Genomic DNA, 15,332 nt, shown 5'->3' with positions numbered 1-15,332 from the left:
TCTTTCCTTAGATTTAACTTTGCTGTAATACAAACCTTATTATTATGGGCTGGTGTTTTAAGACAGCTGTCTGAGAAATCTAAAGAATGCTTGTTCCACATGTATTACTGCTAACAGTATCACTTCCGAACTTGAGTTACTAAGACATATTCACCTCATGCACCTCACTTCATAAACTCAAGACTTAGACCAAAGATAAATTTGACTTTGTGTTTTGTTCTTATTCAGATTACAAAAAAGAACAGTAAAGAACACATGATGATATTTGATTACTTCCCACAAGAACAAAAAAGGGAAAGTGAGATGATTAAACGTTTGAAGTGGAGGACTTAAGGTTTAGCACACAGATGCAACAACCTGACAAATCTGTGCAGTCATATCAGACGATACTGCTAGGTATAATCTGAAATACAGTATAGTCTAAATTTTCAACACCAATTCTGATGGCAGAGCTTTTTTTGCCTTTCTTTCAGAGACAGTGTAGGTGCTAATTATTTTTTTAAGACACAGCCCCCTCAAGCTGGTCAACTGAAAAGGCTGCACAGTCTGAATTACCATTCACATTTGTTAGTTTTGCTCAGATTTAGCAGATGGAAATGAGAACAGCTGTTTGTAAACTGGAAGTAATCTTATTTAATTTATATACACACACAAAACCCACTACACCTATCCATGTGTTAAAGGCATTTTGAATACTTGAAAATTCAACACAATCAAGGCCCATAAATAGCTAAAGTGTTACTGTATAATGAAACAACTATGGAAACTGAGCAACTCAGTAAAAAAATTAAGTATTTCCAAAGGTTTTCCAAATTCCAAAGGGATTGAATTTTTTTTTCCAGTGCCAGAAGTGACATGAAGAATATAGCAATTAATCTATCTGACACATGGCAGAAGGAGAAAAGCATATTCAAAAGTTCTAATACTGTGAAGAACAACACATTTCTAAGCTTTATTCTCATACTGTCATACTAAATTGGGGTAACAATTCAAACACCCCCTCTGATCTTATCCCTGCTGCTGTAACAGTAACAACTTTGTAGGCAGATAAATAACTGGTAACTGGTGTAAAAGACAATACCAATACTTTAAGGCATCTTCCAAAACCCCACAGACAGCACAGTTCAAACAACTCAATATTATCATACTGTCATAATTCAGTGCACAAATAGATGTTGCACTACCTTCTTCTGAACAGTTTTCATGCATAGCCCTATATACTCTTACTTGTAGTGACAATGACATTCAAGCCTTCATCTGACAGTCCTGTTTAATCATGGTGTTAAAAAAAAAAGTCTCTGCACAAAGCATGGGTGCATTTTTTTTTAATGACTGGTTACATTAATGTTTACAGTGATTCTGATCAGTGTTTTTGAATTCCCCAAGCATCTGGCCAAATTCAAAACGGGAAACATTGCTACAAAGTCCTAGATGTTTTAGGAAGGAGCTCATTATTTTCAGATCTTCCAGACTTCATTATTTACATGGTTGTTACCTCAACCCCTATGCTATTTAACTTCTATTTTTTATCTCCATAGTCTTGCCCAAAAGAAGACATGTAGCACTTTCATTGTCCTCTTATCTGATGACTCACAGATATCATTTGAATTCAGACTATTTTTTCATCAATTTATCACTATAATGATTATAAATAATTTCTGTACATAAAATTGAAAGTGAAAAGTCGTTGTGCTAATGCATTTCAGTTGTTTCCATTAGAGTAGGCTAAATGAGTGAACGACATTTATTACCAAACTTATTTTATCATAAATGCAATCCATTATAACAATAATGGAAATATCATACTCCTTTTAACATTTTACTTGAGCTTTTTTCTGCCTGCTAGGAATTCTAGTTATGAGCTTCATTATGCCAAAGACAGACCAGTGTTTTCCAGACACTTACCCTCTGACAGCATGAATAAGTCTCAGTGATGGATAGGCGGTTCGCACTTTCAATTTATTCTTAAGGATTAATGCATTAACCCACTCCACATGCTTCTCTCCACCTTTGACCATGAAAGCAGGGATCCAAAGAACACTGTCATTCAGCATGGATAGTCTACGCACAAATTTTTCTCTGTCACTCTCATTCCGAAAGCCTCCAAATGCTCTTTGTACAACTGATGGGTTCATGGTAATAAAATCAGATTTAGTTCCCACATCGGCAGCAAACTCCACCACAGGAGCTAGATTGCACCTGAAGAGGAAGAAATTCATGGAAAAATGAAAATATATATGAAACATTAACTCAGAAAGATGTGTGCATGAAGGGAAAGCTGAAAATGAATATGCAAGCCCATTTCAATTTAATGTGAGAAAAAAGTACCAGTGATAATAGGTCTGATAACATGTAGCATTTTACTCAGCTTGGACACTCATTTCACAAATTTTTTAAAAATACTAAAAGTACATAATGCTGTGAGAAAAAAAAGTTCCTTGGACATTTGAAAACCATGTCATCATGCTTTAAAATGCATCAATGACTAGAGTACCACTTATTCAAAACAGTATACTTTCTACACCTATTACCTTCCATTTGTGTTCATTTGTCATCATGTTATCAACAGTCCACACTCTTAAAGGAAGCCATGTCAGCCAATTAAGTATAATTTACACAGGTTAGTCATTGTAGGTTTTTTAAAATACTGTATTTAAGTATGATTTACAAATTAACTTTACCACATGTTAAATGAGTTTTTGGTATTTTGGTTTTTGGTATTCTTACTGCAGCTGATCAGAAGTTTTGAAATTTAGTATTTTAATTTCATTTAGAAATGAAATTTTTGGAAAAAAGTATTAATTACTCTTTCCCTTGATGTCTCATTTTCAAATCTTGTTTAATTTTGCAGTAGCTTTTTTTCCTAGGCTTGAGAAAGGTCTCATCAGGCCTTTGTGTTCAGTGTTTTTTTCCCTCAGTTATATAAATACATATATATGTAACCACACAGAGGCAGCATTCTCCATGGGCAGCACTGGATGCAGGTGACAAAATGCAATTCAGAAACTGTGATTTCAGTGACCAGTATGATTCAACTGAAACAAATCACCTCCACAACATCCTCAGTGAATTAGCCTGTAGCTGGTATGCCCCAAATAAGTGTCCTGACACAACATTTTCACAACTTAAACTGCTCTGTTGAGGTGACGGATGCTAAGAAGCAATGTCAGAACTAGGTCCTTCAAAACATTTGCATGTTATTATATTGCTAACATAAATAGCATTCTATTAGTTCTGCAATTCTTTTCTGGTACAGTAAACTTTTTACATAAGCTTATCCCCCAGCATCTTCTAATGTCTGCATCTCCAATGTCATATAACAATAACTGAAGTCAGCAAGGCAATACCAATTAACACCAACTGATGACCTAGTCCTGACTGATAATTGCTCAGAACATAAATTTTCATTCTGTAATTATCAGCTAAAGAAGTAGTCCTATATTCTTTAGAAATAAATGTTCTAAAGACCATAAAGCCTATATATTCTCAAGAGATAAAGCTGTCCAAGCTTCTGATGACATGTGGGCAGATGTAAGCTTTCTTAGGAAACAGACTTACATTCTTCAGTATCTTTATACATCTATTCCACAAACCATCTTCATATAATACAGGCTGTTAAGACTAGTATCTTTTAGAAACTGGTAGATAGGGCACAAGAAAAACTTACACTGATTTCAATACTGGCTTTGAAAATTGTTTCTAAAAATCTTAATATTCCAGACCTGTAGTCTGGAATTGTCAAAAGTCTGGTGTTGCAAAATTTAAAAAAAAAAAAAAAAAAAAGAATCAAGCCAAAGACTTAAGATAAACCAATCAAATTCACTGAATAACTGCTGCTCTTGAAAATACCTATTTTAAAGGCAGACTGCACAACATAATGAAGGATTCTTGTACAGCAGGGTTTTTTTCAGTAGTCATACCTATATGCACATGATGACATCTATTACAAACATAAGACAGAATCTGGCATTGCAAATCCTGCTCTCTGTGTCCAACTCTGAGAAGCACTTATGTAGCAACACCACCTTGTTTAAAAGCTCTACGCCATATGCAAAGTGCACATGTAACATAGGCCTTATAGTTCTAATATGATTCCATGTCTTTTGACAGCTCCTTTCTGATCTGCCAACGGTATCAGTGCCTAAATCTTAAAAGAATATGTAGTTTCAAACCAGCATATAAATATAATCTCACCTAAATCCTGAAAAAAAATTGTCATAGGCATAACAAATATAAGGTCTACTTACCTTGCATGTCATTAATGTTTCACCAGAATACTTAAGATCAAATACTGTATTTTAGAAAGGTATACAGCACTAGCAGTATAAATTCTTAACATATTGCATGTTCAGATTTTTCATGTATAACTTCAGAAAGAAATGAGCAATCCAAATGCACTCAGTAACAATGGTATTACTTATGAATAGTTATATGGAATATTAGTCATATTTTTCAACTTTTAGTGTCTCACATTAGACACCTGATTGCAGTATTAGAGGAAGGTAAGGCATTTTGCTTTCCAAGTGCTGAGCACCTCTTAACCTTTGATCTTTTAAAAATTCAGTTATATAAATATGGATTAGCAGCAGTGAAGTTTCAAATAATGTGGTAAGTACATCTGCACTTTGAAAGGCTCTGTTTCCAAAGTAGTAACTAGATGCTGTTAGCAGTACACTGCTAAGATTGCTGTTTTAGAACATGAATGTAAGACAAGCTATACACAGATTTCTGTCTCAGCTAAGGAAATAAACATTACTAAATTAATTGTAGTTGATCAAGTTATAGAAGTATTACCCTCATTAAGTCACTTCTCATTTTCTTAGAGGCTACTTCCTTCAAAAGAGGATTATAATACTAATTAAATTAGAAGTGTCAATAATCAGTATTTATTTTTTGTTTATCCACAAAGGTGGAAAATATAAAACACCTGCTAAAATACATCAGTTAAAATCAGCACATTCTTCATCAGGGATTAAATGGAGCAGTTACATCAGAAGTGTTTCCATACAAGTTCATGAGTTTATGTGCTAGTGATGAATTGTAACACTTACACTAAACTGCTAGTACTAGATAATTTATAATTCCAGATGAGTTCAAGACAATTTTATAGAAAGGTATCATAGAATCACAGAATAGTTGGGTTGGAAGGGACTTTGAAGGTCATCTAGTTCAACCATGTGCAATGAGCAGGGACATCTTCAACTAGATTAGGTTGCTCAAAGTCCCATCCAACCTGACCTTGAATGTTTCCAGGGATTGGGCATCTACCACCTGTCTGGGCAACCTGTTCCAATGTTTCACCATTCTCATTGTAAAAAATTTCTTCTTTATATTTAGTCTAAATCTACTCTCTTTTAGTTTAAAACCATTACCCCTTGTCCTATTGTAACAGTCCCTGCTAAAAAGTTTGTCCCCATCTTTCTTGTATGTTTCAGGGCTAATAAAACTACTTATTGCATTTTTGCATATACACCTGAATATATGTAAACAGCTTTTACTACCCATTTCAGAGCTTTTCTCTTAACCTCTAATGCATCTTTATGATATGCCACAACTTCATACAGTTGTTGGAATTTTTAAGCTTATTTTGTTAGCGGATGTCAGTGTCATAAATTCTCAGGACTCTTTCAAGAAAACTTCATACTCAGAGACACATATAAACATATTCTTATTTTCTTTTAAGTGAAACTAAGTAGCCTATTAACTGAAATAGGCAATGCAATACCTTTGCTGTGTTACATTCTTTAATTCTAGCTCATTTTAAGACATAGAATGTTGGATATATCAACAACAATGATGAGGAGGTGAGGGGGACTCTGCACCTCAAGCTTCACCATTACGTGCCTAGGAGTTTGTACACAACAAATGAAACCTTACTACTTTTTTTTTTTTTTTAAAGTTGTCATTTCCATATCAAATCCAGCAGGAAGAATAAATAGAAAACTGTAATATACTGTGTCCTATTCTCACATGCTGCATTATTGATACCTTGCAAATATATGATTGATTAAAATTTGACTCTAAAACACAATTTTATGCAGCATACCACCATCTTCCATTCATTCTAAAAAAACTTCAGTATTGCCTTCATGTTAATCAACCTGTGGGCTGCAGGTCAAAGCTGAGCAGGATGAACTTGGTACAAGGTTTGTAACACTGAGAATACAAGAACAGGTTGTAATTAGAAGTCACACATAGCACTGAAGCATTGACTTAAACACAGCTGCAAACATGAGCACTGAGAATATATATCATGTTATATAAAGGTTTGTAAACCTTCTTCTCCTGAGCTGAAGATATCGACTATCTTCAGCAGCTTGTCCCAGCAAAAACAATTTTGCAAAACAATGGTTTTCAGGAGTTCTTTCGGTTTCTTTGTTTTGGCATAAAAAAGTCACTGCATTCTTTAACAAGCTTATGGCTATTTTTTCTATATAATTTTGTTTAATCAGGAGCTCTAGGTCCTTCTTTTTCCCCTTGCACTGAACTAGCAAATATTCAGTCATTATCTGCTCCTTTATTTCTAAGCACTAACTATGGCAGAAGTGTTCAGAAACTGGTCTAATGAGACAAAGATTGGAACATTTGGGAGAGAAGGTAAAACCTAAGTGGGAAATGTTCATAATCTGTGATTGGTAGTATCATAATATGCAAGATACCTCTAATTAATGATGCAGTCCCTGTTCTTCCCATAACAACAGTCTGGACCACATCCAAAACCTCAGCACAGCCATTTCAACAGGGTAGTTAGTCTAAACATACTATCAGGAATCAATTATATGATTTAAGTAATCAGTAAGTTTACAGGGTCACTTAATTTACATAGCATCCATGTATAATCATGATACTGAAAGGCAAATATATGTATAGAAAATATTCATAATAAAAATGCAGGGGTTCCCAAACACGAGCTTTCAGTGTGATAGCAGATTTTCACCAGGAACATGCACTACAATGCTATCACTAGAAAGAGAACTGTGGTAAAAAGAAAAAATTAGTTCATGTCTGAAGTATCACATGCTATTTGGGTATCTGTACAATAACTGAGGTCCTAAAAACACAGACAGAAAAGTCTCAGTGATTGAAAACCTGTTTCTTCTACAACTGTCTGTTAAATATATTAGCTACAGTAGGATATATTATGAAAAAGAGTGGTGAAAAAGAGCCAAATGGCCTATGTCTGGAGTTGTATGCCATGAGAAAAGACTGAAGAATGGACTAAGTGCTGCTTTATCACACTTAGATGTAAGTAATTAACCCTGCATTTGCTGTGACACCTTTATGGCCCAAACACATCCGTAACATACTTAACTCTTTTAGAGAGCAGAGCTTAACAAAGAAAATTATGAAAATGTATTCACAAAAATACACTGAAGTGAGAAGTCAGTTATTCCACAGAGATTCAGATGAACTTGCTTGGTCACTAATAAACGTACAGCTCATGTATATACACACAAATGTCCAATACATAATATTAATAGGCCATATATTAGTGTTTTCAAGTTGATTTTAAATAAAAGCCATACAAATTTGCTTGAGTAGAAGTGATTACTATTTCCATTTTATTTGACATTGAGAACTACAAGAATATTCTTCATACAGTAATAATGCAAGAATTGGCCATGAATCTATACACTTGTTAATCTTTTAACATCGTGCACTTGAGGTTTACAGGTTGAAGTATTTAGAAACCACTCTAAAGCCCAAGCTGCACAAAAGTGCTATAAAAAAATGCTTTGTTTCATTAATATCTTCTCCTTGTAGAGCAAAGCCAAAAATATCCATAACAAAATATTGACCATATACACTGAGAAGCCAAAAAATGAAAATTAGATTGTTGCTGGAAGACATAATATTAAACCTCTCTGAAACATGAGGCATTACCTAAATAATATCTATAACATAGACTCTTTCCTGAATAGACTGCAGGCTTTTATATTCAGGTTCATACCCAGATTCCCGTAAGAATGAAAACTGCAATCTTGAATTCAAAGATTCTTGACATTTTAAGAAACACTTGGATGTGGAAGTAAAATGCAAGGCTCAAGCACATGGGAGGAAAATAAAAGAGTTAAGTTCAAGGCAGCAGACAGCCTAACATTACTCTCTACCCAGTCTACTTGCAGGAAGCATGTCACTAACACATGTGTGTATGTAGCAGCCATTTCATTTGGTTCTTCAAAGGTGTGCAGCAGCACTGTAATCACCTTCACATACACACATATACCCAAAAAGGGGAGATTTAAAAAAAAAAAATGTACACAAACCTCCCATCTCCTGCTGCCAAAGTAAAATGTATGGATTCTCACATGTTGTGTGTACTTGTTTGGCACCTGACAAAACTAAAATTGCATCGAATTAACTGTATGGATCTGGATTAGCAGGGAATCCCCCAACATACCTACTTCATCCAGTCCTTATCCTCTGCATGGCACAATAGAGAATGTCTCATGATGCTGCAAGCTGTGTAGAGGCTCAGATACAGCATAATTATGAATTCTATTCACACAGGAATCACAACTGCCTTCTGAGATGCGCCACATAAAATATACCATTGTTGACCCAATACCCCTTTTATAACACAAGTCCACAAGAATCCTGAATTTATGACTGATTTCACATTAGAAGATGCATTTTTGTGACATCACCTGCTAATAAACTTCATTGGTTCTTATTGCCTAGAACCTGTACTGATAATCATTAAGTTCTTTCTTCTTAGCATCTTCCTTAACACCAGTGATTGAAATGCAAGTTATCCTCAACTGACACAGCACAGATGTGAAGAAAAGGTCTAAGTGGTGTTTTAGAAAGTGGCAAAACACACTATTTACCTCTTTATTGTGAGTCCTTGTTGCAGCAATACCCATGAATTAGAGTTTTATTGTTCTTTCCAATACCATTACTTTGACACCAAAATAAAGGAATCACTGAAAGTTTGTCGCATATGGAAAAAAAACTACAGTAGTGAAATACTGAGAATGATATTTTAATGTAAGAAAACCTGAGAAATGGAACTTAGTAGTTTCCTGAATACCTGTATCTTTGCCTTTTTATTTACCTTTACACACTACTGTCCATAAAGGGCATATTCTATAGGGCTACAGAAGTGTTACTGCAGAAAACTTCGGAACAGTTCTGCACTCATGTGAGGACAGAAGGGGTTAAAAAATTTTATTATCCTTGCAATAAATTCAGGCAAAATGATAATTTTCATTGTTTGGAGAAGCACTTTGGGGTTCTGAGTTTGGAATGTATTAAAAAGGAATAGTTTGAACACTCAAAAATGGAGAACAGCAAAAAAAAAGCAGCAATGTTTAGACTAAGACTGTTCTGAACATTGTCACACCTCTTAATCGAAACAGTCAATGAACAAATGTATTCATGAAGCTTCCCTCCATTTAACACCATTCAGAAAACTACTAATTAAAAGTTCTGTATTACCAACAATAGGAGTAAGCAAATTTAAAAGAATTTTATCCTTTTATCTCAGGATAATTATAGGAGGAGTCAGGCTAACCCCATGTGCTCTACATTTGGATGCTTATGGGACACCTATTAATTTAAGTGACTACTTTCAAATCTTTGATCATTTGTATATGGGTTTACAGAAGTCACTTCTTACTGATGTTTCCTTAGCCTTCTAAACTTACGTCCTTATATCTCCTCCCATATCACCTACTTAAGAATTAGCTTTGGTTTTTTTTTTTAAAATAGGAAGTTGCACCAAAGTCGGAATTATAAATGCTTATGGAGGGTATACACTACTGTGGCCCCAAGGATAGGCAGCACCAGGTGCTACGTACTGACGAAGAGATTCAGATTCATAAGAAGACATTTCTGTACCAGCCCTCACTTCATGATGGGCTGCCTGGTGTAGCAAACATGCAAGGACCCTTCCAGCAGCTGAAGAAATCGTGAGGTGAAGTCAAAAAGGGAAAATGTGGCCAGAAGAAGCCAGGCCTTCTCCAAGGTTCTACTGAGGTGGAGGTCATGTCTAACTTGACTGAAAACACTGAACAGCTACACTTGTGCTCCCCCTTTCTCAGGCACCCAAATCACTGAGCAAGAACATCTGAACATTATGGTTTCTGGCTTTCTTCTGCTTTCATTTAATGTTTCAATGTATGTCACAATTTGTAGGAAGAGACAGAGGGCAAAAATAGAGCTGCCACATTCGAAAGCTGAAAAAGGTCTAATGAGCTAGTCATGATGTATTCAGATGTTATTTTTAAGGGAAGAATCATGTTTTTGAATAAGTCTGTTAAATTGGCAACTTCACTTTCAACAGATCTGCTGGTTCTGAGCATCCAGCTCTACAGGCACAATCGTTATGCTCCAAGCAAGGTATGTTAAATAAATATTTGGACATAAAAGCTGACACAAGTTACAAAACAAAAAAGAAGTCCCAGAATATAAGTACATTAATATCGTAATTCTGACAAATTTATGATTGCGTTTTTCCTATTAGTTGAAGGAACAACACAGAAGAAGCTACTACCACTCTCTGCTTACATATTAATATTAGCAGAGAAATTTAAATTGTTCTCCTGAAATAAGAAAACACACCTCCATGGTATGGTTAGAAGGTCTGTCCTTTTCTTCTTCCTGAATACATACGCTGTCTTCTGCTCACATCACAATTGCTTGCCCACAAAACCAAGATATCAGGGAGGAAGTCAAACATATTATCCTCCTCTTTGCATAGGATAAGACAACAAATTTATTAAAGGACTACCAGTTTTTTCCATGGCAACTTCTCTAACCACAAGAATTGCCAACTTAAAACATGAAGGACAAAGCACACTGGAAAAATAAGAGCTGCATTTGCCCAGCAAAATTTTAGCACCCATGATGGCAAAAATACTCAGCTTGATTCCTAGATGCTGACAGATTTAGTAGGAAAACACTCCAATGAGAGAAAGAAGAGTTGTAACATATAAACTAGGCACTTCAGTCCAAAGAAAGAAGCAATTAATACACTCTCATGGCTGTTCCTTCTTAGAGCAGCCCTAAGCTAGTCAAATAGCTTCACTCAAGAGGCCTGTTCTCTGTATAGTCCAACTGAAATGAAAGGGACTTTACCAGAAGTGTCACTACAAGAAAAACCACAAGATTATCTATTAGGTTTGGAGGTTTTTGTTTGTTTTTTAACCAAGTCACTCCAAAACTCTACCTGGCCTCTTCTTGTCAATAGTTCCCATCATGAATGCTGAATTCCATCAATTAAAAACAAAACTAAAAATTTCTTCCAATCTTTGGCATTGTTCAAATTCTGAACCCAAAGCTGACCTGAATTCTTTTTGGTACTTCCTGGCTGCCAAAAGTAATTCCAAGAATCTGAAAGTTATTACTTGGCAATGTTTAGTATTGTTATTTTACATTTACCCAAAATACAGTTGTCTTTTTTAGGAAGTCCTATGTACCTACTGCATTTCAAAATGTACCACCTAGTCTAACAAGTTCATCTGTTTGTTAAGATGTAACAGTTAACACAGCCCTGGCATGAGAATGTCAGCATCAGAAAGTGTAGACAATGGGGGAATAATATGTATTGCATTTAAATCTCACAGGGAGTGCGCACCATATATCTCACCCAACAGTTAGACAAACAGCTGACAACAGTACCATGCAAAAAAACAGCTCCTGCAACAGCACGGTGCCATTTATACATTTTAAATGCAATCTGGTACATTATCTCATATTATCATTCTGATTTATTTTATGGAATCAGAGATTTTGGAATGCTTCAGACCCTTTCTGGGTATAGTATCAAAATGCAGCATGCTTTAGCTCACCAATAGTAGAGGTGCAAGGATCGATATTGACTTAAGAGGGTGTAAAGTAATAGGATGTAAAAAGGAAAGGCATATGGGAAATGGGAAATAGTTAATAGTCAGCACACTTTTTTTTAATAGCAAAGAGTCTCCTTGCTTCCCATTTTAACTAGATGGGTCATATTTTCTACTGTCAATATAGGCATGATTTCACTGAATTTGTGGAACTAATCAATTTTATCCTAGCAGAAGATATGTCCCTTGACTTTTGATTTCTGATGCCCTGAGAAGAAAATAAGGCTTTATATGATTAATTAAAACCAAGCCACTTTAAAATGTTTGGTAAATATAATAAATCTACTTATGCTGACAAGATATTACATTGCTTGCAAGAATTACCCTTATTTATGCACATTCAGAGATGTCTGAAGAGGAAGAATTGTACTGGTTTACTTGTAAAATTTGCTGACAGAATTATATGTTGGCTTGCAGGCATGTCTATTATTTGACTCCAGTTTAGATGTCTATTTCTAAACTTTTTTCGTAATAGAAGTATTCTAATTACTGGTGTCTCTGTTGGATCAATGTTCTTTGAGAGGCACTGTTATATAGAAGGCACTGAATATGCTGGAATATCTCAAAGCAAGATAGACAGTTATTAGCAACTTTGGATGACTTTTAAAGACACTGACAGATACTAACAAATTACTTAATGTGCTAGGTACTGACACTCTTCTTTACCCTTAATAAAGCGTATATTCAGTGTTTTTAACAGTTATTACCAACATCTTCATATCACTTTTACTGGAGCATTAAAATTCAGGATATTAAGTTCTGTAATGCAAATACTGCTGGATGTTTGTTGTGTCCCCTTCACTTTCACAGATCACCACTATCAGTTTTATCATTAAATTAAGGGTATTGTTGGTGTCAGATCTAACATTACAACTGCTGTTCTAAGAAAAAACTCTCTCAAAAACACACACTTTTGTTTCAGGTCTCAAAAAGAACATACAGTACTATCAAAATCAAATGGATAATATATTTAACCAGAATAGCACGACATACTTGTCCCAACAGATAAGTATACTGCACTCAGCATTGGGAGATTCTACAAAAATGTTGTTCATCAGCCTATACATCTAGCTGCATACAGTACATGTACATACAGTAACACCTTTTCAGAACACCATCAGGTGGTGAGTAGAATGAGTTCATTTTACTTCCAGAGAAATCAGCTGAAAGCAAAGAGAGTAACAGTGTCATGGTACATATTAATACCAGAATCCTAATAGCAATAGAGGTGAGTGGTTACCAAGTATGCCAGTACCATTACATCACATGATTACATATCATGTTGAGTGCAACTTTTTTTAAATGGAAGAAGAGGAATGTGGGAAACTTTAAGTCTAAGTATGCTTTGCATTTTTCTTTAACTCAAAATACAAATGAATTCATTGCTATTTACTTCAAAGTGTTTCCAGAACCTTATAAAGATTACTATCCACAATATCATCAAACTAGTTGTTATACTGATCGCTTTACTAGTCATACCCCTTACAAGAGATGTTTCTCCAGTCTAAATAACTGATTAGCAACAGTAACTTCCTGATGCTTCACGATTCTTCATTTATTCATGCACAGATCTTTAAGAATATTATCTTTACTCCATATGGTTTGAATTAGTTAAAGTCAGGTATCATCGCCTAGTTTCACGGTAGTTAAAACATGGGGAAGAGCATGGAGATGACTTAAAAGATATTCAGCACATGATTTAAGTATATACCTTGCCTTCTGACAGAAAATTTTCATCTAGAAAATCTAGTATCTAAATTTTTCTGTAGACCTGAATCGCATTTCATCTCTGGGAGAGTGAACAAGCATGCCGTAAGCTAAATCTGGTTTAGAAATGTGGTATTTATTTTTGAATTCCTTCTGCAACGAGGATGCTAATTTGAAAGACTAGTGGTACAAACAAAACAAATAAGCTAAATGAAATAGTTGTGTGTATTGCTAGTACACCTTTCAAATAAAATACAACTTTCATGTCTATATCCTGTTTTCATTTATGTACAGAAAAACTGTAGTTTTTCTTCTCATATCCTTTCGATATTTTTTTTGCTACCATATTTCTCACCAGGTGAGAAAAGAAAAAACAAGTAACTTGCAATGACAACTATTTCTATATTGTTTTCTGCCACTGCCCTTCTGTCTTCTGCCCCTTCACCCTTCTCACACCAAATCAATTGAAACTTCTGCCTCAAAAGCAAAAGGACCTATCTCTTGCCCAACCTTCTCTATATCCATATAACACCAGGCTGCCAAATGAAGCCAGCTATTCCTCTTTGTTTCCTATTGATATGTGAAGTCCAAAGGTATTCTATTGTTTAAAGAATGAATAAAAAATGAAGCATATCAACATCATTGCCTAAACTGAAGGGATACATTTTTAGAGCAATGTGAAGGGATTTAGATGTGTGACTTCTCTTTATCTTAATGGCAGCCATCTGATTCAACATCAATACATCATACTGAAATTTCACCCTGTGCTGCACATAAGTAATGTAGTAATTTACAGCAGGCCATCTTTATTGGCCAAGAGCTAAGAAAGAATATTTTTGAAAGAGAAAACATTTTGTATTTATTCTACCCAGGTGTCCATAGAATATTCATTCTGTCTAGAATAAAAAAAACAAACAGCAAAAATAAGTAGCACAAAACTCCCTCCTTTGCTCCTTCTTTTATTTTCACTGTAAAAATAATGTTCTTGTCAACAGTATGGGCATGGATTTAAATTCAGAGAATCACACAGTATACTGTTTCAGATTAATTTCAGATAATGTCAGAAATCTGTATTTTAAATTAAAACATTTCTCCCAGCTTTTCTCCAAGAAACATAGGAGGCTGTATCTTCAACAGCAGATGAAAACTCACCTTATTACAAAGTCATGGCTATCAATCTCTTTTCCACATCCACTGTCCAGAAGGATGCCAGAATTCCCAACAACTGCACAGGTTTTAAATCGGCGATTCTTCATCGGGGAAACTTCAGGCAGAAGTCTGTGCAAATCCTGAGAAATGTTTAGGGTGCGACGTCTGTCCAGTACATAATGGATTACATCTCCTGGCTTGAAGCTGCTTTTGACCACTGAGACATCTCTTTCAGCATCCAAGAATCGAAGAATGTTCTTTCTGCGTTGACAGAAAAATGAACAAATAAATCCCAACACTCATGTCTCGCATGGAGTACATTTAATAGTAATACAGACAGTACAGAGCATACAATGTAAAGCAGAGGGTAGATAATGTCAGACAGACTGAGGTCATTTCCCATGCTCCAGGATGGAGTTAGAGCAAAGCTGTCAGCACAGGGTTCAAATTCTGGTTACAATGTAACATGTAAATACTACAGTGATAGAGCTTAATCACTTCCTACAAACGAACTGAGAGACCAAGGGAACATTAACTTTGGAAATTAGAAGGCATACTATTTTTGAGTATTTTACCAAACTTTGAAATAAATGCATATGTTTGTTTTCATAGAACCATAGTTAAATA

The 15,332-nt window shown here is 35.1% G+C and overlaps 1 protein-coding gene across 6 annotated transcripts in view; it reads right to left on the bottom strand.

Moving 5' to 3' along the window:
• The window catches only part of ST8SIA4 (ST8 alpha-N-acetyl-neuraminide alpha-2,8-sialyltransferase 4), an 83,618-nt gene that overhangs the window by 46,282 nt on the left and 22,004 nt on the right, over nt 1–15,332 (bottom strand). For all 6 annotated transcript variants that reach the window (XM_074811857.1, XM_074811858.1, XM_074811860.1 and 3 more), the window contains 2 exons: nt 14,709–14,966; nt 1,906–2,199 (listed from right to left, as the gene is read on the bottom strand). In XM_074811857.1, the coding sequence (XP_074667958.1) occupies nt 1,906–2,199; nt 14,709–14,966 (552 nt within the window). The remainder of the gene's footprint in view (nt 1–1,905; nt 2,200–14,708; nt 14,967–15,332) is intronic.

Source organism: Strix aluco, chromosome Z (genome assembly GCF_031877795.1).
Source record: "Strix aluco isolate bStrAlu1 chromosome Z, bStrAlu1.hap1, whole genome shotgun sequence".
Taxonomy (NCBI): Eukaryota; Metazoa; Chordata; class Aves; order Strigiformes; family Strigidae; genus Strix; species Strix aluco.
The sequence above is the reverse complement of the archived record's forward strand: the minus strand, read 5'-3'. Positions and strand labels throughout refer to the sequence as shown.